General features: G+C 38.5%; 1 protein-coding gene across 5 annotated transcripts in view; it reads right to left on the bottom strand.

Annotated features, from left to right (window-relative positions):
* Positions 1-3,103: 3,103 nt before the first annotated feature.
* The window catches only part of nfixa (nuclear factor I/Xa), a 103,003-nt gene continuing 80,781 nt past the window's right edge, over positions 3,104-25,325 (bottom strand). For 3 of the 5 annotated variants that reach the window (XM_053476619.1, XM_053476622.1, XM_053476623.1), the window contains 9 exons: positions 23,852-23,926; positions 20,399-20,519; positions 20,185-20,220; positions 19,908-20,035; positions 17,682-17,756; positions 14,427-14,558; positions 12,619-12,788; positions 9,255-9,343; positions 3,104-7,419 (listed from right to left, as the gene is read on the bottom strand). In XM_053476619.1, coding sequence (XP_053332594.1) covers positions 9,275-9,343; positions 12,619-12,788; positions 14,427-14,558; positions 17,682-17,756; positions 19,908-20,035; positions 20,185-20,220; positions 20,399-20,519; positions 23,852-23,926 — 806 coding nt within the window. In that variant the 3' untranslated portion in view covers positions 3,104-7,419; positions 9,255-9,274. The remainder of the gene's footprint in view (positions 7,420-9,254; positions 9,344-12,618; positions 12,789-14,426; positions 14,559-17,681; positions 17,757-19,907; positions 20,036-20,184; positions 20,221-20,398; positions 20,520-23,851; positions 23,927-25,325) is intronic. The other 2 variants (XM_053476624.1, XM_053476621.1) reach the window with 2 other exon arrangements.

Raw genomic sequence — 25,325 nt, 5'->3', positions numbered from 1 at the left:
TTCATTACGTTGATAGAGAGTCTTGAAAGCGAGTTGAATCGAAACCTGGCTTCCACGCGGCTTTCCGTGACTGTTGGTTAACGGCCACAAAACACCAAGGGAACATGTCTGTAATTTGTGCGTAAAATTGGTGGAGCTAACAGCAGGGGGTTGTGCTTTAACGTCTCTGAATTGATCGTGTTTGAATATCGCTGAGGACTGTAGTTATTGTACAGCCAAAAGCAAAAATGTCTGTACAGAACAAAATAAAAACCCCAGAAAGGCATTCCAGAGGTCTGCTGTCTGACGATATAAACTGGAGCTACAAATCTCCGTTAGTAAGTGAAGATTATAGACACCAGTTTAACCACAAGTTAGTGTCTTAGGGTTGTTAAATAACCTTCAGTGCCTTTAATTTTAAACATCCACACTTTACACTTTACAATAAACCTTTTACCTAAATCACTGTCTCTTCCCAGACCAGCTGGCTGCTCCAGGATCTCGTCTGAAGGTTAAGGCTACCCCTAACAGTGGCTGTGAGGGTGCTGTATGTGGAACAACATCCCACTGCACATTCGATGTGCTCCTACTGATTTTTAATCAATACTAAATGAAATATATATATTTTTAAATAAAATATCCAGATTCTTTTCCCCATCCCTTTCATATTTCTTTTTTTTTTTTGCCTTAAATACCCGTTTTTATACTCTTTAAGTATAGCAGTCTGATTTATTAATGAATTACTTGTCTTTTTATTCCTTCCTTAATTGATTTTTTTCTTAGTTCTTTACTTCTTCTTTCCTTCTTCCATTACTTCCCACTTGTTCTTTCTTTTTATACAGTACTTTCTTTCTTCTTCTTTATTTACACACATATCCCTTCCTTCATTTTTTCCTTTTTCCATATTTCCCACTTTCCTCCTTTGTGCATTACTTCTCTCCTTTAATTTGCGCTTTCTTCTTTTTTTCCAATTAAATTCTTTCAAATTATTTTCTTGCTTGGTGGCACGGTGGCGTAGTGGTTAGCATCTTCCTGTGCTTAGTGGGTTTACTCCCACAGTCCAAAGACATGCAGATTAAGCTGATTGATATTACCAAATTACCCATAGTATGTGTGTGTGCCCTCTAATGGATTGGCAACCTGTCCCACCTCATGCCCAAAGTCCCCTAGTATAGGCTCCAGGCTACTGTGAACTTCCTTCTATTTTGAAAGCCTTCCTTGTTCTTCTATATATATATATATATATATATATATATATATATATATATATATATATGCTTTAATTTCAACTTCCATTCTTTCTTCTTTCCTGCCTCCTTCATTTGTTTTTCCCTAATTATTTACTTTTCTTTCTTTCTTCCTTATTTAAACTTTATTTCCCTCTTTTCCCCCATAATTATTTCTTCCATCCATTTTTCCATCTTTTCTTTCTTTTATCCTTTTATTCTTCCCTCCTTCTTTCCTTCCCTTCTTCCTAACAGAGGTCACAGATGTAGCTTTTTGGAATCATTAATTCCTTACTCGCAATGAAAAAACACAAACATGTTTATGCAGTCAAGAACATCATTTATTCAACCAGTTGCTCTTTACAAACTTTTTTTTTATTCTTTATAATGGAAAAAGAATCTTTAGTTAACACATGCACATTTTGCCAGGGGGCTCTGAGGGGTGGCTGGCAGAAACAGCTGTTTTCTCTGAAAGCGCAGGACACAGGGTTCCACTAGGGGGCGCTAAGACTAGAAACGTGTCGAACACAATTCTTGCAGCTCAGCAAAGTACGGAAGCATAAACGACAAAATAAAATAAAAAATACTTAAATGAAAAACACAATGCAGTTAGAAGTGATTAGTTTCGATGATGCCAGAGTGGGAATATTCAGGTAGATCTTCCTGTTCTATTCTTTTATAAAAAAAATAATAAAAATAAAAAAAACGGTCCACTCTGTACTCAGTCTCTCATCCTGTGTTATTAATACTGACTTCGGTTAGATTAAACACACCTCCTAAACGCATGCAAATCTTCCATCACGATGGACTGTAATGTGGTGTATTAAATAAGGACATTCTCCGTAGTGTGACTCGTGTGATATTTAAGTGCATTTCACGATAAGTGCATTCTGCCTCATAAGGTGCAATCATCAGTCAACAGGTTATTATTATTATTAGTATTATTATTATTATTATTATTATCTTTTAAAGGTACACTGGCTCTTCTAACAAAGAAAGGTGCATTTATTTTTTATTAAGGTCCATGCATTCTCTAGAGAGAATTCTCTGGACCGTACCCTGATAGAAAAGCTTAAAAAAAAAAAGATCAAATATAGTATAAAGTTGTAGTAGAAACAAATAAATTATAAACATAATAATGCTGAGCTGCTTGATATCGCCGGGTGTCCTGCGGTTACAGAGAAGCAGTTCCACACACACAGCTTCATGGGAAAAGTAACCCAAAAAACCCCGCGGAGCCCGAACGGCCACATTTCACTTACACTAGCAGTAGAAACAGAGAAGCGGCAAAACGGGAGAGAGATCGGTATGGCGTAACAAGAACAAGCATACAGACAAGGATAATCTGCTTGAGAGGAAAAAATAAAATATAAAAGCCTCGTTTTTCAGGGTGGGAGATGGGTGGGTGAGGGTGGATGTACGACAGGGTATGTAAGACGGACGTCTTGTACAACATCTTCAGTAACGCAAAAGAAGGAAAGAGACAGAAAGATTTTTTTGCCTTTACAGTTTTTTTTTTCAGCATTGAACGATAAAAAGAACTAAATCACATCCATTTCCTGTATTACTATATACGGCTTCGAAAAAAAAGATGAAGAGAAAGATGGGAAAAAAATAATTATTGTTTTGTTCTTTTTTTTTATAAAAAAAAAAAAAGATTATGTTTTACAAGATGGACTCTGTGAACAAAAGGCACTTTTGAAGGGAACAACCTTTAAATGCTGGCTTAGTACTACACTACACTAATCACGAGCACTAGGGAGGGTCACTTACATTTTGATGGGGAGGGGAGGGGGTATATGGGGTGGGACTGGTGGTGGTGGTGTTTGTGGGGTAGGTTTGGGATGAAGCTCATCTAAGTTTTATTCTTCCACATGATGCCATGGTTCTCTGGAACGTTCCTTGAACCCGTCTTCACATTGTCTAAAAACTACAAGAACTTCTACAAATACTCGTTACGACATTGTTCAAATCATCACAAAGGCAAAAACACTTGCTGCTGATTCGCAGTTCTTTAATTTACAGGTGAAACCTTTATGAAATTCTGGGTTTAAAAATAAAATTTAAAATTAAAAAAGCGATCTCTAAATTGAACCAACTCTGTAGATCAGGTTTACGGAATTAAATATGATCTTCTTAAAGGTTGAAATAAAATGCCTTTTGTCACAACTGACTAAAAAAAAAACCCTACAAACCCCGCCCCCCACCCCCCAGTGAGCACACCAAAGACGAGAACTGACACATTTTTTTTTTTCAAACGTGTCTGGAGAGAAAGTAATATTCTTTACAATAATAGACTGACCCTGCGTGAACAAGCGGGATCGTACTGTAATACACAGTTTTGTAAGATTGTTCATCATTCCACCCTCCTTAATAATAGTTTAAAAAGAAAAGAAAAAAAAGATTATGATTACAATATTAAACATGATAAAAGGTTAACTATGGGGAAAAGAACAAGAAACGCCCAACATTTTATAAAGATTGGGGTGCTGTTCATGGCCCTTGAGTTTAGAGTCCAGGACGAGTGGACTTGTGTGTGTGTGTGTGTGTGTGTACAATTCTCGTATAGACTCACAGGTTTGTCCCCTCAGCCCACAAACACCTTACTCTGTTTTCCCCCTTTAAACACTAACACTGATATTTAAATATATATATATTTTTTAATCAGTCCTGTACCATGTATGAACGATAGGTGATAAAACATCGATATTGTTTTATAAGTTTCCTGGAAGACAACTGACATGAACAAGGGGTGAAAAGTCAAAAAATAACTAGACTGCCATATTCCAAAGAAGAGCTACTATACATATTTCCATATATATACACAGCACGTACGAGTATGATTGTTATTATTATTTTTTTTAAATGTCTGGATAATATATATTTATAAAGGCGATGTTTCCAGTCTTGTTAAGCCATGATACATATTGTACATTAATTTCTGTAGCTTATACATGAAATAGACACAGACCCTGAATTCGATGGCATTCGGTTGCATAAAAAAAAGGAAAGGGAGGCACTTTCTCTGCACAAATTGGAATCGTCAGGGAGGGAGAAGGGGGTGGGCGGGGCTAACGAGGTGAATATGAATCCCTGACATGCGATTGACAGCCGGGCAGTCCAGTTATTTTGTGATGTCAGAAATACACAGTGTAACTCTGTTACCAGTTTGTTCGTTTATTCACATTCAAGAATGAAGAGTGTAACTCATAAGATCGGTGACCGGAAGGCTTTTTTTCAAAGAGGGATTCTTTTAAGGGATTTATAAATCATAGTGCAATGTTTCGTGTTTGTGATCCGGATGTGAGCGGTCTGTAATGACGAACCTGTAGTGGAAAAATGAGAGCATGCTCGGAGGAAGTGATGTCAGTAATATGAAAAGCCACTCCTGACAGGAAGTAGAATGATAATGATAAGACAATAAGAGGGATCGGACATGCGATCGGGAAAGGGAGGTACTGTGGTATTGATAAGGAAGCCGAAGGAAAATATTTCACGAGTGTCACTGTAGAAATCGTACACGTTACTGTGACCAGGTTGTAAAAGCAAACCTGAAAGAAGCGAAACTCTCATGCAGTTAATTCTGTAAATGAAAAAAAAATCCCAGATGACACAAAATTAAAACCAGTTAAAACAAGCTACTGCAAACCCAAACCAAATCTCACTTTCAGCAGAAAGAGAGAGAGAGAGAGAGAGAGAGAAAAGCAAAAATAAAAATGTTTTTTCTATTTCTAACATTTCTACAGGGTTGTGTGGTTGCACTGAAACTGAGACACTGAACTCCCTGCAGAGAAACAGTTACTGCTGGAAGTGGTGAAAATGTCTTTTGTTTGTTTGTTTGTTTTTTCTCCTGCATGATGGTTAGTAATAAAAGCTGAATTGTGCATTTATAACGACTTTACAACACCATATTCATGAATGCGTCACTGTCTTCGGTTTATTGCTAAGGAAAACTGTTTATTAGTGTCATTAACTGCTGTACGTAATGGCCTACAAACTCCCCAAGCATCCCTCACTCGATGGTGACACTTTTTAGTTTTAGGATTTACATTTTTCATTTTTTCAACTTTGGGTGTGTCCCAAACACAAGTGTGTGGGGAGAAGCGCTGTCCCGACACAGTGTCTGAAAAATATAAAAAAGACATATTTTGCGGTAGCGTACAAATAGAAACGTCCCCAAAGACGAGAATGTCATATTTTTGTTCTGATGTATCCTGTTCACTCGCTAGCTCTGATGCTCATTAGTGGTCAGGTTTTTTTTTTCCCCTCGTTCGCGTGTAAAGCATGTTAGCTTTTTATCTTATTTTATTTTATTTTTTCGACCAGGCCAGTTTAACACGCATTTGGTCTAACCACACCTGGCTTGGTAAAGTCAGCAAGACAGCAAGGCGCCTAACTGATGCAATGTAACGCAACATGCCGAACCGATGCCTGACTGATGCAGTATGCTTTTTCTGCTCAATGTCTTCGTTCACATAAAATGAGTACGCTCTGAGTAATAGTGTCCATTCCACGCGTGAATTCTGATATCGTGACAGCCATCCATGGCTGAGGGGTCAAAAGATTAGCCATGATCGCTGGGTGAGAGAGAGATTGCATGCCAGGACAACCTTCTGTCAGTCATAGAGACTCTAGTCAATGGCAGGCATCTGTAAGTTTATAGAACGTATGTGAAAGTGGATGGATAGTGTTTTCCTCTTTAAAAAAAATGCTGCAACAGGCATCTTGTGTCTCAGAGAAAGCACGTGTCAGGGATAAAACCTTGAGTTAGTGTGTTTTGTGATTCTCTTGCCTCTTGTGCTTTGTGCTAGGACTTTAATCTTGACTTCATGTCAGTATGCTTTTTTACTAGTAGTGTCATCTCGTTTACTGGCACCTGAATCTAGTTAATCTGATTAGTGTGTGTGTATAAGCAGGCCTGTGTTTGGACTTATCGATGTCTCACATCTGTTCGTTTGCTGTCGTTACTGTCGTCACCATCATGTTCTAGTTTTGTTTGTGGTTTTTCTTAATGAATGCCTTCACGTCTGCACATATGCCTTGCCTGCACCCTACCAACGCTGATAACAGGTTTTTTGTTCTTTATACAGGAAACAATGTTTTGATTAAACTTTGTGACTATATGCTTGTTAGGTAGTGACAAATCACCCCAGTGATAATATTGTTTCTGTGTTCAATTTCAATTCATTTTAATTTGTATAGCGCTTTTAATAATGCGTATTGTCGCAAAGCAGCTTTACATAATCAAAATAATAAAGAAATATGGGAATGAGTTTGAAATATGTATTAATCAGTATTCCAAACTTTGACTTATTGTGTTTTGCATGGAACGAGGGAAATATTTTTGAGGTTATGTCTCAACATGAGGACAAGATGCTGTTTCTGTTTGAGTTTTTGGTTGTGCCAATGCTATGACTAACTGCTAAAGTTCTTTGTGTGTTTTTTTCTCCTTTGATTGTTGAGGCCAATCAATAAACCTGGAACATACAGATTAAGGTCAAATTACTGCAAATAGCTATTAATATTACAGCGTTTGAGACACACACGATACGATCATGTTAATTATCATACTGGTCCGATCTAAAGTGGAGGGTGCTGGGGAGACATTTGTAGTTTCGTCTGATTAGATGCTTGAGACAGGCTTGAGAACCAAGTGTAGCTTGATGTGGGTGAGTCAATCCCCGATGTCACACTATGCTTTATTTGCACTAGATGCAGATTATCTGAAATGGTTTCGTTTCAATAACCTGTGATGGAGTGAAAGCAGAATGGTTTGGCCCCACTGTATGATGATCGGTAAACGATGCAAAAAAAAAGAATAAAACAACGGCTGGAACTATTGGTCAATACTCGGGTCACCTTCATATCATTACAAAGATTACTTATGATGAAATCTCTTCTTCATCCAGAATGGAATCACATCTGTTTTCCACTCCTGATTTTTTTTTGTGTGTGTTGCTGTTTTCCTGGTTTCTCTTTTCTCACCAGTGTCAGATTTGCAGAATCGTGCAGTTTTGAAGACTTGTGTGGAAGTTTTCCTGATTCCTGGTTCGAGGGCTCATGGTGAAGGTTTGCAGGTCTGAGTTGATTAGGGACGGGGTGTATGTGTGAGTGATTAGCTAATAGCAGTCCATACTTAGCTTTGTGTTTCTTGTCTCAGCTACAGACTTTGTAATCTGTGTGTTTCAGACAGATCTTGTCAAAGAAACCAAGACTGTAAAACAGAGGAAAAAGTACTGATAAGAATCTATACACAAAATCTGTACATAGACATTACGTAACTTTTCACCAATATATGCAAAATACACCTTAATAGAAATTGCAAAGAGTTGTACAGTAGTATCACAAAAATAAACGATTTCTATTGTTCCAAAATACAAGTTTTTGATAAAACTGCAGAAGAATTTATAAAACTGCTTTACAAATTTATAGCTACACATTGTAATGCCTGTTGGAAAGTCAGAATTTAAACCTAGTCACTGTAATTTTAGTTGGAATGCTGGAAATCTAAAGTTGCACACTGTAAGGGTAGTTGCCATGTTGGAAATGTAAAGCTACAAAATATGAGGCTTGTTGGAATGTTGGAAATTTAAAGCTGGAAGTAATACTACAAGCTATAAGGATATTTTGAAGTTAAAATGTTAATAATAAATGTTTAATGTTAAAATCCAAAATTACACACTGCAGCTGGAACTGGTAGCACACTGGTTGGAAATAATCTTTTCGTCTGAACAATGTTTGACAATTTATACTTCCACAGAACGGCCATGGGATTTGCACAAACACACAAATAAAGCAGACGAGTTGAGGCCTGGGAAAGCGTTTAATTGATTGTGATGTGGCATTGATCCCCTAAATTCTCAGTCTTGATTTGATCTTGGCTAGTCCTTGTCTTGAGCTTGAGACAGCTCTAGATTTTACTTTTTAAAAGCACACATCTGTACAGAAGCATGTCAGAAGGGCAGTTCTCATGATGACCACAAGAGTGTTAGAAAAGCACTGTTACACAAGCTGGTGTCTTCAGCCTAAATGTTTTTTTTTTTGGTCAATGAAAAACAACAGACTGACATCTTTTATGTGTTGCACAGAGAGGACACACCACCATGTTTGTATTAGAGCAAGAAAACATTTTTGGACCGAGCCTTTGGGGAATGTTTGTTAACCCCCCCAGGGAGGGGTTTACTTTTTTGGCAGAGCTACAGAGATAAGTAGGCTGAGGCTGGAACTCTCTCTCTCTCTCTCTCTCTCTCTGTCTTTCTTTCTCTAATACTTGGCACTGTCCATCCTCGCTTTAAACGCTCACCCTTCACCACGCTCATGTTCATTGCCTATGACATCATGTCTGTCGTTGAGGGCAACCAGACAGTTGGATCTGAATGTGTGTTTTCCTCTCTCTGTGTTTCTTTCTCCCTTTCAGTCTCTCTTTCATTACTTTACTTCCTTCCTGTATTTACTCCCATCTGACTTAAACTATCTTCGGCCATGAGGTTATCTGCGTGCATAATCCATGTGTTATCGATTGCGTTTTTTGTGAGGACGCAGATGCGTCAGTTGGAAAATAAAACATTTAATATTTTGTAAAAATTCTCCATCCAGGTGTTTCACGACTCCCATAAACATCATCTCGAATCAAGAGGTATGTGCTGCAGAGAGAGAAAGAGAGAAACAGACGGACACGGAGACGCGCTCCAGATTGCCTCCATGTGTGCCGGCTTTAGTGTTTAGCTTGAGGTTTTGTTCCTCATGAAAGATGTTTCAGCGGGCAGGAGTGAAAGTATTTAACATCTGGTGGCCAGGACCGTGTACCAGAGGAGCGTCTTTAGTAGAATGCCCCGCAGCCCTGCTCCCTACAAGCTCACATCTGGGTTTGAACACACGACTACACTAACCACAAACAAGCGACAACATACAAGTAGCCGATTCAGCCTCGGCCTCCGTCATTATGTGAGTGATACTCTGTCTGTGTGTGGCATGGGGTGACGAAAACAAAAAAAACACTGTGTGTGTGTGTGTGTGTGTGTGTGTGTGTGTATGTGTGTGTATACATACCTGTGTCTGCTGTGGGATGTTTAGAAAGTTGTCCCGTGCTCCGATGCCGACAAACCTGTTGGGAGTTGTGGAGCTTGGCGAGGAGTATGCTGCTCACACACACACACACACACACACACACACACACACACACACACACCTGTCAGTGTGAAGATATTTATATATATTCTACAGTGGCTCAATGTAACAACATTGTTTACAGTATTACAGCTTTTTTTCGAAAATTACGAAAGGTTGTATAATGTTCGTTCTAACAAGTGATTATAAGTTTATACACCCCTTCCCAGAAGAATTTCAAAATCGTAATAATTTGCTATTAAAAATAAAATGACTACAATTTATCTAGTTAAGATATTTGCAGATAAAAAATACCATCAATGTGCCAAAGATAGACACAGTATGGACACATCCTTTATATGTCCATACTGTATGTAGTAAAGAAAGATTATAGTTACATACAGAAACTAGGGATTAAAGGGAAAAACCCCAAATAAATGAGCTGATGAGGACGCAGAGGCTTCCGGAAAGTTTTACCCCATCACACGGATAATCATGCTCTGCAGCAAAGGTATTAAAAATCTGGACCAACTGTCTGTTTAAGCCTCAGATTCTGAGAGAAAAAAGTGGAACCTGATGTTTCTTTTTTCTCATTGAATTCTGAGATGCTTTTCTGCTCACCACGGTTGTTATAAGTAGCTATTCGAGCTAACGTCGACCTTTTATCACTCTGAACCAGCCTGGTTATTTTCCATTGAGCTCCCGCATGGACAACAACATGAACAGGTTCAGGTGTTTCCCGTCATGTAGAATGTTATATTAAGGATCTTGTAGTTATAGTTGGGTTGGTGTAGACGAGATGCTGAGATCATGTGTGGCTAAACCAAGAAGGTGAAGGGTTCATCACCTGAGTGACAGCTCGTGCAGCTCTGGCGTGGCCATGGGCGTGGTCTCTTCCCGAATGACTCTGTCTGAGGATGTAATCATATACTATTACCTTCACATGCAGCCGAATCTATGGGTTGAAACTGAAGATTTTGATGTAAAGTGATGCTTTAAAGGTTTATCTTGCATTTAGCATCTTTGGCACATTGATGGTTTTTCCTTTAATCTATCACCAGGTCTTGTTTCCTTTAACTCACTCCATAATAAATGTTATAACTGTACGAAACGTTCTTTTTCAGCTTGTAAATCCGAGGAACGCTTTCTGAGCTTCTTTGCTGAACCGATCGAATTCTGGGCAGAGGTATACAATGGACTCCAAATTTTAAATTAAATATGTCTAAGGCAGTTTTACACAGCTAAACCAGTGGACCAGTGTCTGCATTGTCTGAAGCTCACATCTGCGTGTCTGCATTTGCACGTGTGTGTGTGTGTGTGTGTATATATATATATATATATATATATATATATATATATATATATATATATATATATGGCATATACATATATAAAGGTAATGAAAATATGTCAGCAAAATATGACAGCAGGTCTGTGAAATGTGACTGGTGCGCTATTACAGATATACAGTGAGAAATGTGAAAAAAGAGGAGAGAACAGGTGAGAATAAGGAACAGAGCTTTAAAAAGAAAAAGGAAGGATGTCATGGAAACACATGAAAAACATATGATATGAAAAAGTTGGAAAAAGGAGGAGAGGGAAAAAAAAAGAGACAGATGGTCTTCATCCATCCCAACAATCAACTTGTTCTTAAGGTACTTTCCACCGGCTCCTCCCCTGGTACACACACAGACCCCAAACTTGCCCCCCGAAAACCACGCACGCACGCACACACACACACGCGCACGCACGCACGCACACACACACACACACACACACACACACACACACACACAATCGAATCGGGGTATGGTGACATCCGAGTGTTGAACAAACTTGCTCTGTTTGGTTCGGCCTTATTTTCAGTGAGACTGTTGTCCGGTGGATTTAACTGAAGTGTGATGTTGATTTATTGATCATTTGTTCGTGGTTAATGTTTAATGTTTATTTTTGGAGTCCATGCACACTGCCCTGAATTTGACCTCTCAAATGAGGCAGGGAGGAGAGTAGAGAAAGGAAATAATAATAGAAAAAAAAAATATATATATATAAAGAAATGACAGGAAACATGAAAGTGTAAGAGCGGCCTGTGTAACTGTTAAGGCTCTAGATTTTATAAAATAAAAAGAAATGAAAGAGTGAAGAAAAATTAAAGCCAGTAAGGTAAATTATAAAGAAAAATACTACTAGATTAGCAGGAGAGCTTGTCTAATTCCTGTCCTGACTATTTAAGGATTATGAGGAGACATACAGCACTTTCTGAGTGAAAGGTTACGAGTCCTTAACTTGACATGATTTTTTTTTTGTAAAAGGCGGTGTTTTCTCACTACAGCAGTTTATTTGTTTTTTTATCTGTTTTTCCTTCCTTTCCACATCTACAGTAAATCTATTAGCTTCTTTAGACTGATTAAATGAAGTTCCAGTCTGGAGGCAGCTGTCTTACAAGTCACATCCTTTTCAGGTCTCTGACTGTCCAGCAAGGTTTCTTATTTTATGCCAAGTTCCAATATCACTTGACGTCTAACTGAATGGACAGGGTGAAGACGGGGACATGTTTGTGAATCTGTGTAACACGCACTGGAAGAAAAACGTCATCTTTCACATACTTGAGGTCATGCGATTGGTCAATGTGGCTGTGATTGACAGGCGACAGAGAGCGTGGAAGATCCTCTCTCATGGAATTCCACATATAGTACTATAGAGGTGGTGTCACTGGGATTGGAGCTCATGATGTTGTGAACGACAAGACGACCTCTTACTGTGGCTTAAGAGCAGTGACGACTTTCTCGCTAGCTGACTGAAGCTACGTTACTGTGGACCTTCAGAATGGGACGGTCTGAGGAGCTGCCTTCTGATTGGAACTGGGGCGGGTGTTGGATTGTGGGAGGGGCTTGTGAAGGGGCTCGGCGCTCTGGGTCGTAACTTACGGGGCGATGCGGGTGAGCCGAGTCCCCCGTCGGGGTGTGTGTGGCTGGGTTTGGGGTCGGGCATGGGGAGCGGCACCGGCCGTGCCACCAGAGAAGGCGGAGGAAACAGGAAAGAGCCGGACATTTTGCTCTGACCGCTCCCGTTAGGCTGCAGACACACACACACACACACACACAGAGTGAGTGATGACTCTCTGTGATACCACACACTCTCTTAGCATTTAAACACCCACCCACACACACACAAACACACACACACACATACACACACACCCTCAGAATGAGCGGATGAGAAACAGAGCATATGGAGGTAAAAGAAGTTGAGAGACAGAGCAGTTAGATAATTTAGGCTAGAGGACGTGAGTGTGTGAGAGTGCTACCTGAGCACCGGGCTGGGCCGTGCCGTCCGAGCAGACGAACTGGACGAACTCCTTGAGCGGATCCTGGTGATGGTGGTAGCGGATGGTGGGGTGGGTGAAGTACGGGCTGGACTGCTGGATGATGGAGGGAGACGGGAAATGGAGAGCCGAGGCTGAGGCACGTGGACTTCCTGTATGTGTGTGTGTGTGTGTGTGTGCGTGTGTGAGAGAGATAGAGAGAGAGAGAATACTAATTCAGTGAAATATGTTCAAGACTAAAAAAAATGACGATCAAAATCATGTAGATAAACATGTACTGTATCATGTATTTCATACGGCAACGTGTAAATATGTTTGTTTGTTTTGTTCTCTTTCTTTTCATTGGTCAGTCCATCTATCACTGACATTCCTCTAATCTTTGGACTCTTTCGCACTCATTCTTTGAGTTTGTCATGTTCTCAGCCTTAAACACACATTTTCAAACTCTCTCTCTCACACACACACAACATAAACATGTTAGTCACTCAGTAATGTTAACTCTCTCTCTCTCTCTTTCAGTTTACTCTGTATTATGAAACAAACTTTCCTAATCACATCCACTTCAAACAAGCAGCTCGGGATCCTCGTGACCTTTTCTTAACAAGCTCGCTCCGGTTCGACGCTGCACTTTTTCTCTCTGCGGCAGTTAAACGTTCAAGAACTTTGGGAATATTTCTGGGAGGATCTGGGATTTTTCTCTTCTGGGTCGCAGAGAGAGAGAGAGAGAGAGAGAGAGAGAGTGTCTAAGAGAGAGCGAGAGAGAGAGCGTGTTCACTCGTCGCCCTCTAAGAGCGTGCTTGCGCGCGGCGCTACTTTATTAACAGGATTATCACGCCGATTCGAGCGGCTTTGCCTTCGCCAGCACAGAAGGAGAAGATAAGAGTACATTTCCTCCTCCTCCTCGTCTGACAGCGCTCTGCTTTTCATCCTCGCTTGCAGCCTGAATCACAGCATGTTTTGCAGCTTATGAGCGGCTAAAAAATTTAGAAGAGACTTCAGGTCGCGCATTGGTTACGCATTTGGACATGTTAAGAACATTTCTCTATTTCTCTCTCTTCGCCTCCATCCATCTCTGCTTTCTCTTCCAGGATGACTCATCGGGGGAGTTTTAAATTAATAAAAAAAAATTGTAAAAAATGAAAAATGAAACGAGCGTGCTTGGCACTCGAACTACCACTATACATATCTGAACACACACACAAAAAAAAATGGCGCCCACTATGGATCTTATTTTGGAAAAAAAAAAGGCAAGCACTCCCTGAAACGTGTGTGTGTGTCTGTGTGTGTGTGTGAGTGTGTGTGATGACCAAATCTAAACCAGATGCTCCGGCTTAAGACTCTGATGCGCTGGGAAACAAAGAACAGACACGTTAAGACTCTGCGTTATGACTCAAGCGCTTGGAGGCAATAATCTTCTGGCGGAGGAGTGTCACTCTGAAACCGCACTGAGAAACAGCGATGGAGTGATGGATGAAGGAGGGGAGCGAGCGAGCGAGCGAGAAAAAGAAAGAGAGGGAACGCATGACGAAAAAGAGAAGAAGAAGAAGCAGGAACGATGGATGGATGATGAGGATGATGATGATAATGTGTGTCCTGAGAGAATCTGTTTTAAAAAAAGTTTTTAAAGGTATAGATATAAAATATATAAATAAATATATTTATAAATATATAAATATATAACCCCGGGTCTCTTTAAAACTCTCTCTCTTGCACTGTTTACAAGGGGGTCATTCTTTTTTATTTTGTTTGTTTGTTTGTTTGTTTGTTGTTTTTTTTTTGGCGTGTCTCACCTGGTCTCACTCCCGCCAGCATGGGCAGTGGGTGGTGTGTGAAGGCCATGCGGGGGGACCTCGTCTGAGCCGACAGGGCGCCGAAATCGAATTTCCCCGACGGCTTCTTTAAAGACCCGGGAGAGGACAGCCCTGCCAGAGACCACATGATCAACAACAACAACAACAAGCAACAAACAACAATAAGCTACACCTTGGGCTAAAGGCCGCTCTCTTGCCACTCGGAGCCTGACCTTGCTGGGGTTTCAATCTTGAGGTTTAAAACCAGATTACAGACGACAGGAGGGACACAGCAGTATGAAACTTTTTAGATGCCACACTGATGCCTGGCTATCAGTGCATCCCAAAATATACAGCGTGTTCACTAATCTCCTTCTGTCTGATTTAATGGTCAACTTTTCTTTAAAAAGACGATATGTTACCATATTATCTTGTAAACCGATACAAGAATTAAAAAATAAAAAGTGCTTATGATCGATTAACATTGAACCTGCAAACAGGTGAAAGCTTTTAGTACTTTTAAACTGTCATAAAATAAAATAAAATTCATGACAAAAGATATGAATTATCATATTTTGATCTCATTTAAAATGTTTATAAACAACAGACTAAAGTTTCTTTGTATCATACAGCTTATCTTAGCTTAATGGTGTGTATATACATGTATTTATAGAATTTTTTTATTTGATTTAACATTTGTTTGCACTCAGTTTGTATAGTAAATTAATATATTTCCTTAGATTGTTGTTTGTAGTAAATTTGCAGACTTAATTTTTATTAACGTTTATTTATACCTTTTATTTATTGTTTATTTATTGTTTTAGTTGTATTTGCTTATTTTATACAATGAGGGCGGACTTTTTATTATTGTATATTGTTTTATTTGGATTTTATTTTATTATTATTTACTGTTTCCATGTCTGCAGCTATTTTAGAATTGTACAGCACTTTGGTTAACCAAGTTGTGTTAAATGTGCTTTACAAATACATTTGACTTGACTTAATATTTGGACAATAAAATATTTTTCTTATCTTTTCTTTAAACCCACTGCCGCTTCTACCTGTATATCATTAGGAATAAATTTAGTCTGTTAAGTGGCACTCTGCACTTTTCCTGCTGAAACCTCTACAATATATAACAGATAATCAGGGACGATTCATACACGGGAATTTACACTGACTCTTTATTATCACTTAACACTTGAAAATGGTCACTTCATACTGTGGAAAATTATTTCATTGTTTTTTTTTTTTTTTTTAATTAGAATAAGTTTCCTCTAGTTTTCTTTCTCGCTTCTTACTTATTTATTTAAACTTTTTAAAGCGACTATTAATTATATTTATATTACACTTTACTGCATATGCTATATGTTGTTCAAGATATTACGTATTGTAAATTATGCTTGTTCCCCCTTTATAGTGTCTATATTTTCCATATCTGTACAGCCATACCGTCTATAAGTTTTTTATATATATATATTTTAAATATTTTATATTTTGTTCTCATCTATATTTCTACTGCTAAAGTTTTTCTATATATTTTATTCATATTTTATTTCATAATTTGTTCTTGTTGATAATCTTAAGGTCACGGGTGGTCGTATAAGCATTTCACTGCATGTCGTACTGCGTATGACTGGGTATGTGATAAATAAAATTTGAATTTCTATAGTCGTTCATTCTTGATAGAAGTAAACAAAGTAAAAATTCCACTGTACTAGTGCATATGACAATAAAACTCTTGAATTTTTAATCTTGAAGTGTAAAAGCATTTCAAAGTCAGCCAAAAATTTTGATTTTATTATGTATAATAATATTAATAATAAAAGGAAGAAAAAGGAGAGGAGGCGGAGGAGGAGGAAGAAGAAGAAGATTATGGCTTTTTTTATGGAAATAATGTATAAAAGAAGAAGACTCCTACACACACACCACTAGCAACACTATCAACACTGTAACTCTGAAGTGATGTACTTCCTGTAAAGAAGACGTGTTTGTCGAATAATGTTAGGTTTATTCTCAAAATAGAATTAAAAAAAACAACAAACAAAAATGAAAGAAAGCGATTCGACAGGCGACACGTCCTGGCTTCTCCTAGACTATTACGCGAGCGGACATACGAGGCTGCTCGCTCTAACAGAGTGTCAAACAGCTGCTCCACTACATCTCCCAGCCCAGAGTGATGGATAGATGGGAGAAAGATGAAAGGATGGATTATATGCATGGGTGTGTGTTTGTGATTATATGTGTGTATTTTTTGATTATATGTGTATGTGTGGGTGTGTGGGTGTGTGGATGTTGGGGAGAGGGTGAGGGGGGGTGAAAAATAGCATGGCGAGGTGAGAAAATGTGGGAGCAAGTGACAGGAGGACAAGCGATTTAGTGGCAGATTATCAGACTGCACACACACACACACACACACACACACACACACACTCACAATGGAATCAAATCCTGGTTATGGACATTCTCTATTAAATCCAATTTACTTTTCAGTTTGTCATATGTGTTTATGTGTGTGTGTGTGTGTGTAGTGTGTGTGTAGCGTGTAAGTGTGTTTGAGTCTGCCTTTTAGACATGTGTGTGTGGGTGTGTGGAAATGTGTGTTAAGTCTGGAGCAGGTGGGAGTGTGTAAAGGAGAATATGGGAGCCGTTGATTTTTTTTCTTTTTTTTCTTTTATCTTTTTCCCTTTCTAGCAACAAATATTGTGAAAAGGCCCAGAGGGTGCGCGCTATTAGCAGAAAAACCAGGGATAATCTCACCAAAAACCTGCAGTCACACACACACACACACACACACACACACACACACACACACACACAGAGAGACAGATACACACTGTGCACTTTCATAAATTGTTTTTTTTTTTAAATATATTTCTAAACCTTTTGGAAAACAGAGCACTAGTGTTTGATTATAACAATAACAAACACACACACACACACGGGAACAGATGTCTCCTGTAGACACACAGAGGCACCATCTGGAATCAGGAGCCAGACTGTGTGTGTGTGTGTGTGTGTGTGTGTGTGTGTGTGTGTGTGTGTGTGTGTGTGTGCATGCTCCTGGCACAAACACCTGAAGGTGCACCTGTTAATGTGTGCGGATATAATGTGTGTGTGTGTGTGTGTGTGTGTGTGTGTGCATGCTCCTGGCACACACACCCGAAGGTGCACCTGTTAATGTGTGGACACGGTGTATATATATATATATATGGGTGTGTGTGTGTATGTGTGTGTGTGTGTGTGTGTTCTAACCATGATATGGGAACTGCACGCCATCATTTTCATGTTTTATCTTCCTCTCCTGAACGCTGGCCAAGTGGTGCTGCACTGCAAGTGGAGAAGGACGTCGTTAGTGAGACGGTGAGAGAGAGACAAAGAGCTGGACAAAGAAAGACAGGGTAATATTTTCTCTCTCTCTACACACACACACTCTCTCTGACACATTTTCTTACTACGAAGAGTACTAAGAAGAGTAACAACAAGAAACCCCTCCGAACTCAGACAGGAAACACGCACAGATAAACCCTTTACTCGGACACTCGGTCATCGAATTCTGGAATCTGATTGGTCAGGGGGATTGAATTCATTTTATACGACTGTCGGGCACGCTGTTTATTTTATCACTTCATTCTGATACCTTATAGTTTCTATAGTAACGGCTTACACTGTGTGTGGAGAGTTGTGAAACAGGAGCGTCACATAATCCAAACCTAACAGTTCTGCATATACAAAAAAAGTGATTAACCAATTCCCTGCTTTTTGTCCTGTTTCTATTTTTCTATATGGCCGAGATTCCCCCCTTGGTGTGACCTCAGATTACAATTTAGCAAGAAATTTGATCTGCATGCAAATTACTTTTGCATTCATACAAGTGACCGAGTCAGTCATGTGTGCTTATACTTGCGCGTATATCCGGTTGTGTGTGTACTTCTGCTAGCCGATCAAAGCTTGTTTGCATCAGTTAAAAGAAAAGTGGGTTTATTTTGCATTTTGTGCAAGATTTATTAAAGACATAGCACCATGGGTCCCAAGAATGTTTTTCCCGAGGACAGCAGAAAAAAAAAAAAAAAAAAAAAAGCCACCTTTGGTTTAATTTTTAAAGTAGCCCGGTGCCAAGAAGAATAATAAATTAAGGTTAAGTGAAGTTGAATGTTCATTTATTTCATATTTTACTTTATTTACATGTCTTTTTTAAATGTTTTAATTGTTTTATATGCAAAACATATGATTATAGTGTTGGAAATGGGTTATATTGGTCATATTTTGACATGGCTGGAACGAATTATCTGCATTTACATTATTTCCTATGGAAAAAAGGGGTTTTGCAATATGATCTTTTGACCTTAAAAACTCCACTCCAGCATGGATTAAATTCATTAGCCGAGGTACCACCGTATAAGACGGTACCCCTCCCTCCCCACTCCTGCCTGAAACAGACAGAACTATAGCTTTTTAAATCCAGAGGATTTGTAGATATTTTTTTGCACTACTATGTTTTAATAAACATATATACAGTATATAGTGCTCAGAATTGTGTAATAAAGAGTGAAATATACTTTTCTTCAGCGCAACCAGGTCAATAAGAGGAACTGAACTTTTTTTTCAATGTAATCTACTATACAAGCATGACTGAGCAAAAAATTTAAAAATAGGTCACACAAAAAAGGCAAAGAAATAACACAGATACACATGGTTATGTGATTTTATGGTTGTTGTTTTTTTATAATAAGAATATGAGCGGTTTTTGAGTTCAAAACTTTTGTAACGTCATTTTTATATTCCAGTAGTGGTGGAGTTTTCTGCTTTTTAAAATGAATGATAACTTTGATGGTACGTGACATACCTGAAAACCCAATTCGGTCTGAAGCCTCCTCCGTTGACACACATACTGTACACACATGCACACACACTGCAGGACTTCCGTATAAGCAATTATTATTATTATTATTATTATTTTAAAGTTTATTAATCAATGCTGTGTTTTTTGGAGGTTAAGGGATAAAAAAGGCCTATATTAATATGTTAAAGAAATAGTACAAATATGGGACCTTTAATTAAACAACATAAGCATAAGTTGAGCATGACCTGATAAACAAAAAACCCACTTTGCTCCAACATGTGTTGTTCACCGAAAAAAGTGTGGTCTGATTCCTTCAACACACACACACACACACACACACACACACACCTTCACACACTCACACACACACACAATCACACATTCTCGGGGCTTAAAAAGCTGCTGTCTTCCTTTAAACTCATTTACATAATGGAATCTGATTGGTTGTTTTATTTCATGACATACGAATCCTCTGTTTAGTGTTTTCCAATACGAATTTAGCTTTTTTTCTCTATGAAGAATTTAAATATAAGTGTCTTCATATATTAATTAATTCATTCATCTTCTATAGCGCTTGTATACAGGGTGGCCTGTGTGTGTGTGTGTGTGTGTGTGTGTGTGTGTGTGTGTGTGTGTACCTGCATCCACATCATTGGGCCAGCCACTGGACTGTGAACTGGTTCCAGCAGGCGAGCGTGTGGGGTAGAAGACATCGTCCACTGGGCTGTCCATCTCACTGTCATCTATAGACTTACGCTTTGTAGAGCTTGAAGAAGAAGAAGAAAAGAGAGAAAGAGAGAGAAAGAAATAGAAAAAGAGTTTTACAAAAAAAGAAGACTTTAAAATAAACTCTGTAACAAACACTGACACACACACACACATAAACACATACAAGTAAAGAGACAGATAGGCTACCTCCGAGGAAGACTCGCGTACAACTCCACCTCAGCCCTGAAGCGGCAGCCAAACAAAGAGAGAGAGAGAGAGAGAGAGAGAGAGAGAAAGAGAGGTGGAGAAGGACAGGACGAGAGCAAAGACATGGTGACAGGGATGGGAGAAGGAGGTTGAATTTTAAGTACTCACAAAACACTATGTCTGTGTGTGTGTGTGTGTGTGTGTGTGTGTGTACCTGGTGGACGGCGGTGAGGTCAGTGAGCGTCGGCCCAACGCTACTTGGTTGATGTTGTAGTAGCCGGGGTTTTCCAGGTCAGCCAATGAAAAGTTAGGACCTGAAGCCGATGCAACAGGAGCTGAGGAGGAAGTGAGGACAGAGACATTGACAAGTCAAAAACATTGCCTTCGGGATCAATAAATAAAAAAATCTATCTATCTATCTTTATATCTATCTACATGAACATATTGTAATACTGACTTTAACAGAGTTAGTAAGTATGCGAGTTCATTAACTTTAGAGCAGGTTTAGATGTCTAGCTAACAACTTTTTAAAATGTTTGCAATCATAGCCTCTTTTTTCATGATTTTTTTTGGTTTCTTGATGCTAGCTAGCTAAATACAAATCTAAACATGTAAACAACAGCTCTAGCTACTAAACATGAATAAAACATTGAACAAAAATCATTAACAGTAACCAGAAAAGTACTGTGGGCTAACACATGTAGGCTCAGATGCACGTGAAGCCGCCAAGCATATTTTTATTTCGAATGCAGCATTAGGGAGCAACATAACACACTCTGAGGACCTCCTGATGATACTTGGCTGCACCTCTGAGGAGGCCAGTGTTCATATTTTAACTGAGAAATTACAAGTTTGAATCCAGACGATGCCTGAGAGCTGAGAGAGGAGAAATAGATTTGCCGTGCTCTCTGCGGGAGAGGGCCGTACTCTTTCTCCTCACAATGATGTCAGTCACAATTTCGTGAGACGGCTGTCGTCATGTGTAAGCTAGTGCATGTAGAAGAGGGCAATTAGCTCTTGTGTTACTCGACGCTGTGATGCCACCTCAGCAACAGTTTGGAAAGATCCGGTGGCTTCACGTGTCTTTAAGTAAGTTTCCGCAAAATGTATATATATAGAAAGCATTATTAAACCTTTTTTAAAAAAACTGAACTTATGTCAGTAGGAGAATGTTATGTTGTATGCTGCACCCTATATTTTAATCTTTTAAAAAAGGAATAATGCTGCACAAGCACACCTAACCACAATTATCCTGCTTTTCGCCAGGTCACAGCCTGTGCTCATGTCTGCCACACCCACACGTGTCAGCGCCACCTTCTTGTTTTGTACTTATATTTGCACTTGGTTTAAAATCCTGAAAAAAAAGCAACTGCGTGATCCTACAACGAAATAAATAATAAGTACTGCCTGGAGGCCAAATTGGTTTGTCGGTCTAGCGTAGGTGTCCAACTAAGTCATTAATGGCTAAATAACAAGACAACTCCCCCTTCAGAACGATAATTTAGAGACCTAAAGTGTTCTCGTGGCACCTCTGAACGTACTGTACATGGTTAAGTTTCCCAACAGGTGTGGATTTGTCCCTGTTAAACATATTATCTTTTTTTTTTTCAAAAGAAAGCAAACAAAGCTAACTAGTTCATATGGGTTAATACTGGTTACTGATTTCCTGGAAGGTTATTTTTTTAATCTCTTTAAGGACAATAATGTAACAAAAATGGAAGAAGTAAAGCTTGTTATCCACATTGTTATCTGTTGTGAACGATTTATTTAGATTAAAGAGCAGTACACGAGCTGCCTTATAAATTCAGAAAGATGATCTCGTTTGTTGTTAAACAATACATCAATACTACCTATTTAAAAAAAACATCAAAACAGATTGGCTCTATTTTATTACAAATCATGTTAAAGTATCAATAATTTGATGTAATGTGGATTTCAGGAAGAAGAAAATTGCACGTATACTGTATATAAAAAGACTGAATTAATCTGAATTTATTTGCAAAGAAACATGAGATTGGAATTAGATTTGGAAATTGAATATGTAATTTTTTTGCAAAGATTGCTTTTTATTATTTGTTTTAAAAATATTTTTGTACTTAAAAATTCATTACACAGCAGGGATCATAACGATTAATCATTAATTTATTTATTGCTGTTGAGAAATTATTGCAATCGATTGCAAAACTATAAACCCATAATGTTTGTTTTGCAGAATATTTCTCCATGCGTCTATTAACTTGTGCACCACAAGAGGGTGCACTTGAGGTTTAGTAATCTGCAGTGTATTTATTGTGACCTTGTTTTTAAATGAGGACAGACTCAGAAGATGTTTTTCCCCCTTCTTTTTATCACATTTTTGCCTTTTTTCTGTTTGTTTAAACTATTTGATTTATTGAAAGTGTGTTTAAATAAATCTTAAACTAAGAAAAATTTTGCATCTTATCAATGATTAATGATGAACTGATTATTAATTGTTAATGAGTTCAACTGTGGGTTAAGAAAAATGTTTAAATTTTCAACTTTTTCCACACAATGTGTCCCAGATGTACACAATGAAATACGACATCTAGTTAGATAAATATTTTTTAATCCAGATAAATTGATCTACTATTTATTATCAAATGACACACATTATTGGATTATAAAACCTATTCCTAGACATATTTTACTAGTTTGAACTTTTCAGTTTTACTTTATTCAGATGATTTTAAGAATTCACACCTAGAAGCAAAATAAAGCAGACATACTAACATAATTTTTGGTTAATTATAATCCTATTATAAATTATAGTATAAAGATTTTCATAGTTTTCATAGCAATCACAGACATTCGCATTCGGATGGGATTAAATTTCTGAGAGGACCTCCGAGTTTGCTGAAAAACAGTAGGTAATTTGATCTGGAATTTTTACAGAGGTCGTGTGAGAGAAAGACAGACATGGCAGATTCGGACGAGATTAAAATCACAAAGTACGTCTGTGAAACAGAAATTTTTCTAACGACCCCCAGTAAAACTAGTCCCGTCCGAATCGGGCTTTTGACTAGGATTCTCTGTGAGTGGAAATATTTGGATTTGTTGTTTCTTCCTACAAACAGGTTTCATAACAGAATGTTTATGGGATCTGCACTAAGAAGGACAGGACTAGATGATATTCTGATACTGATACTGTGATAAACCTGTATATTTATTAATTAATTTTATTGAAGCCTTTATTCTTCATTCTACATCACTGCACAGTAAAATTCTTTATCTCTTGCTTATACCAGCTAGTTGTTTGTTAGTAGGCTAGGGTCAGAGTGCAGGGCCAGCCCCCCCGAGCAGAAAGGGTTAAGGGCCTTGCTCAAGTGCGCAACAGCAGCAAACTGGTGGAGCTGGATCTTGAACCGCCGACCTTCGGATCGGTTCCTCAGAGCCTTAACAATCCCCCCCCGCTTTTTATTATTAATTCAACTACTGCAATCTGTGTTTCCATGATTAATCACTGTAACAAGTGAGGGCTGATGATTCTGAGAGGATTCTGCCTAAAATCTTTCTTCAATAAAACTCTTTTGTCTCAGAAAAAGGATGTAAAGTCTGCTGTTAAAGGATGTAAAGCACAAACTATTTTATCCTCACAACGACACGTGTGATTACATAAAGCTCTGAGCGCGAGCACATTTTCACTCACTCTGTGAAACTCGTACGAGCTCGGCCGCGTTCCAAACCCCAGATGTGACGAAGCAGTCCTGGAAGCTTAAATGCCCTGTGGATAACAAAAGGCAGATGTTATGACCTCTTATAACCACAGGCTTGTAAAAAAAAAAATAATAAGGTAAATGAGTGCAAATGTATCACACATCCATCTTTTCTAATGGAAAGTCTTCACTTTAAGAAAATGTCATGTTTCATACAAGCAGATTTAACACCTTTTTTTTCCCTTTCTCCTTCCTCATTGTAAAGCATCCTTGAGCTCTGGAAAGGCGTTATATAAATAAAAATTATTATTATTATTATTATTATTATTATTATTTACTCAAATGGACTGGATTGATAAAGTTTATGACTACCATAGGGTACACGTATTCTTATTGTTCGATACAGGACATTCAGTTTGGTGTGTTCTGCGTTTTGTTCCGAGTGAAACCAGTCTTAAATATTGTCTGGGGGATTTTCTCTATTAATTATCTATTCAGATATCACTTTGGAATTTGTGCCAGATTAAAAAGTCAGATGAACAGGTTTATTAAAAAAAAAAAAGTACATTGTTCAGCTATAACTTTAAAACCATTTACATTACATCCACTTAAGTTTTAGGTTTTACTGGTGCCACTGGGGCAGGTGTGGCCCCTTGGGGTATGTCTTAACTGGGTGTATGGGGGTGCGCTGTGGTGTCAGGCCCCGAGACCCTTTGTTTGCATGATGTGAGTTGCAAGATGAGGCCTCTGTGGATTGGACTTGTTTGTCTGGATGTTTGGTTGGGTTGGGATCTGGGTAGTTTTTTATGTTCTGATACTGTTCTATCATGGCCAGCTTCTTTCAACTTTATTTACCTTCTTTGGCAGTTTGTGGTGCACTAGCTTTGACTTTGGGATCAGGCGAACAGGCCGGTGGGTGTAAATGAGACTCGGGTGCCTGAGAGAGATCTTGTCACCTGTTTACTGGTATATAATCAATAATTATAACAATGTCATTCAGTTCAACTAGTAGCGGTGTTACTGTTATGGCTGATCTGTGTATTTCGGGGTTCCAACTGCGATAATGTTTCGGTCAGGAAAAAACTGGACTCGCCACCTCCAGTGATAGCCAGCAAGTGATTAGTTATACATCAATGAGTGATGTATATTTTCATTCTCCAACAGCAAACTGTAAAGTCAGTGTTTTAGATTTAAAGGAAAGCGTCTAGATGATAATTACTCATTACTAATCTGCATGTCTTTGGACTGTGGGAGGAAACCGGAGCACCTGGAGGAAAACCACCAAGCACGGGGAGAACATGCAAACTCCATGCACACAGGGGCGGAAATTTAATCTGGCCGGGAATCAACCCGTACCATGGAGGTGCAAGGTGACGGTGCTAAACGACCAAGCCCTCGTGCCAATGTATGATTTTTAATCTAAATAAAATTTTAATATTAAGTGTAGTATAATTAATTTAACGGTAA

Source organism: Clarias gariepinus, chromosome 18 (genome assembly GCF_024256425.1).
Source record: "Clarias gariepinus isolate MV-2021 ecotype Netherlands chromosome 18, CGAR_prim_01v2, whole genome shotgun sequence".
NCBI classification, from domain to species: Eukaryota; Metazoa; Chordata; class Actinopteri; order Siluriformes; family Clariidae; genus Clarias; species Clarias gariepinus.
The sequence above is the reverse complement of the archived record's forward strand: the minus strand, read 5'-3'. Positions and strand labels throughout refer to the sequence as shown.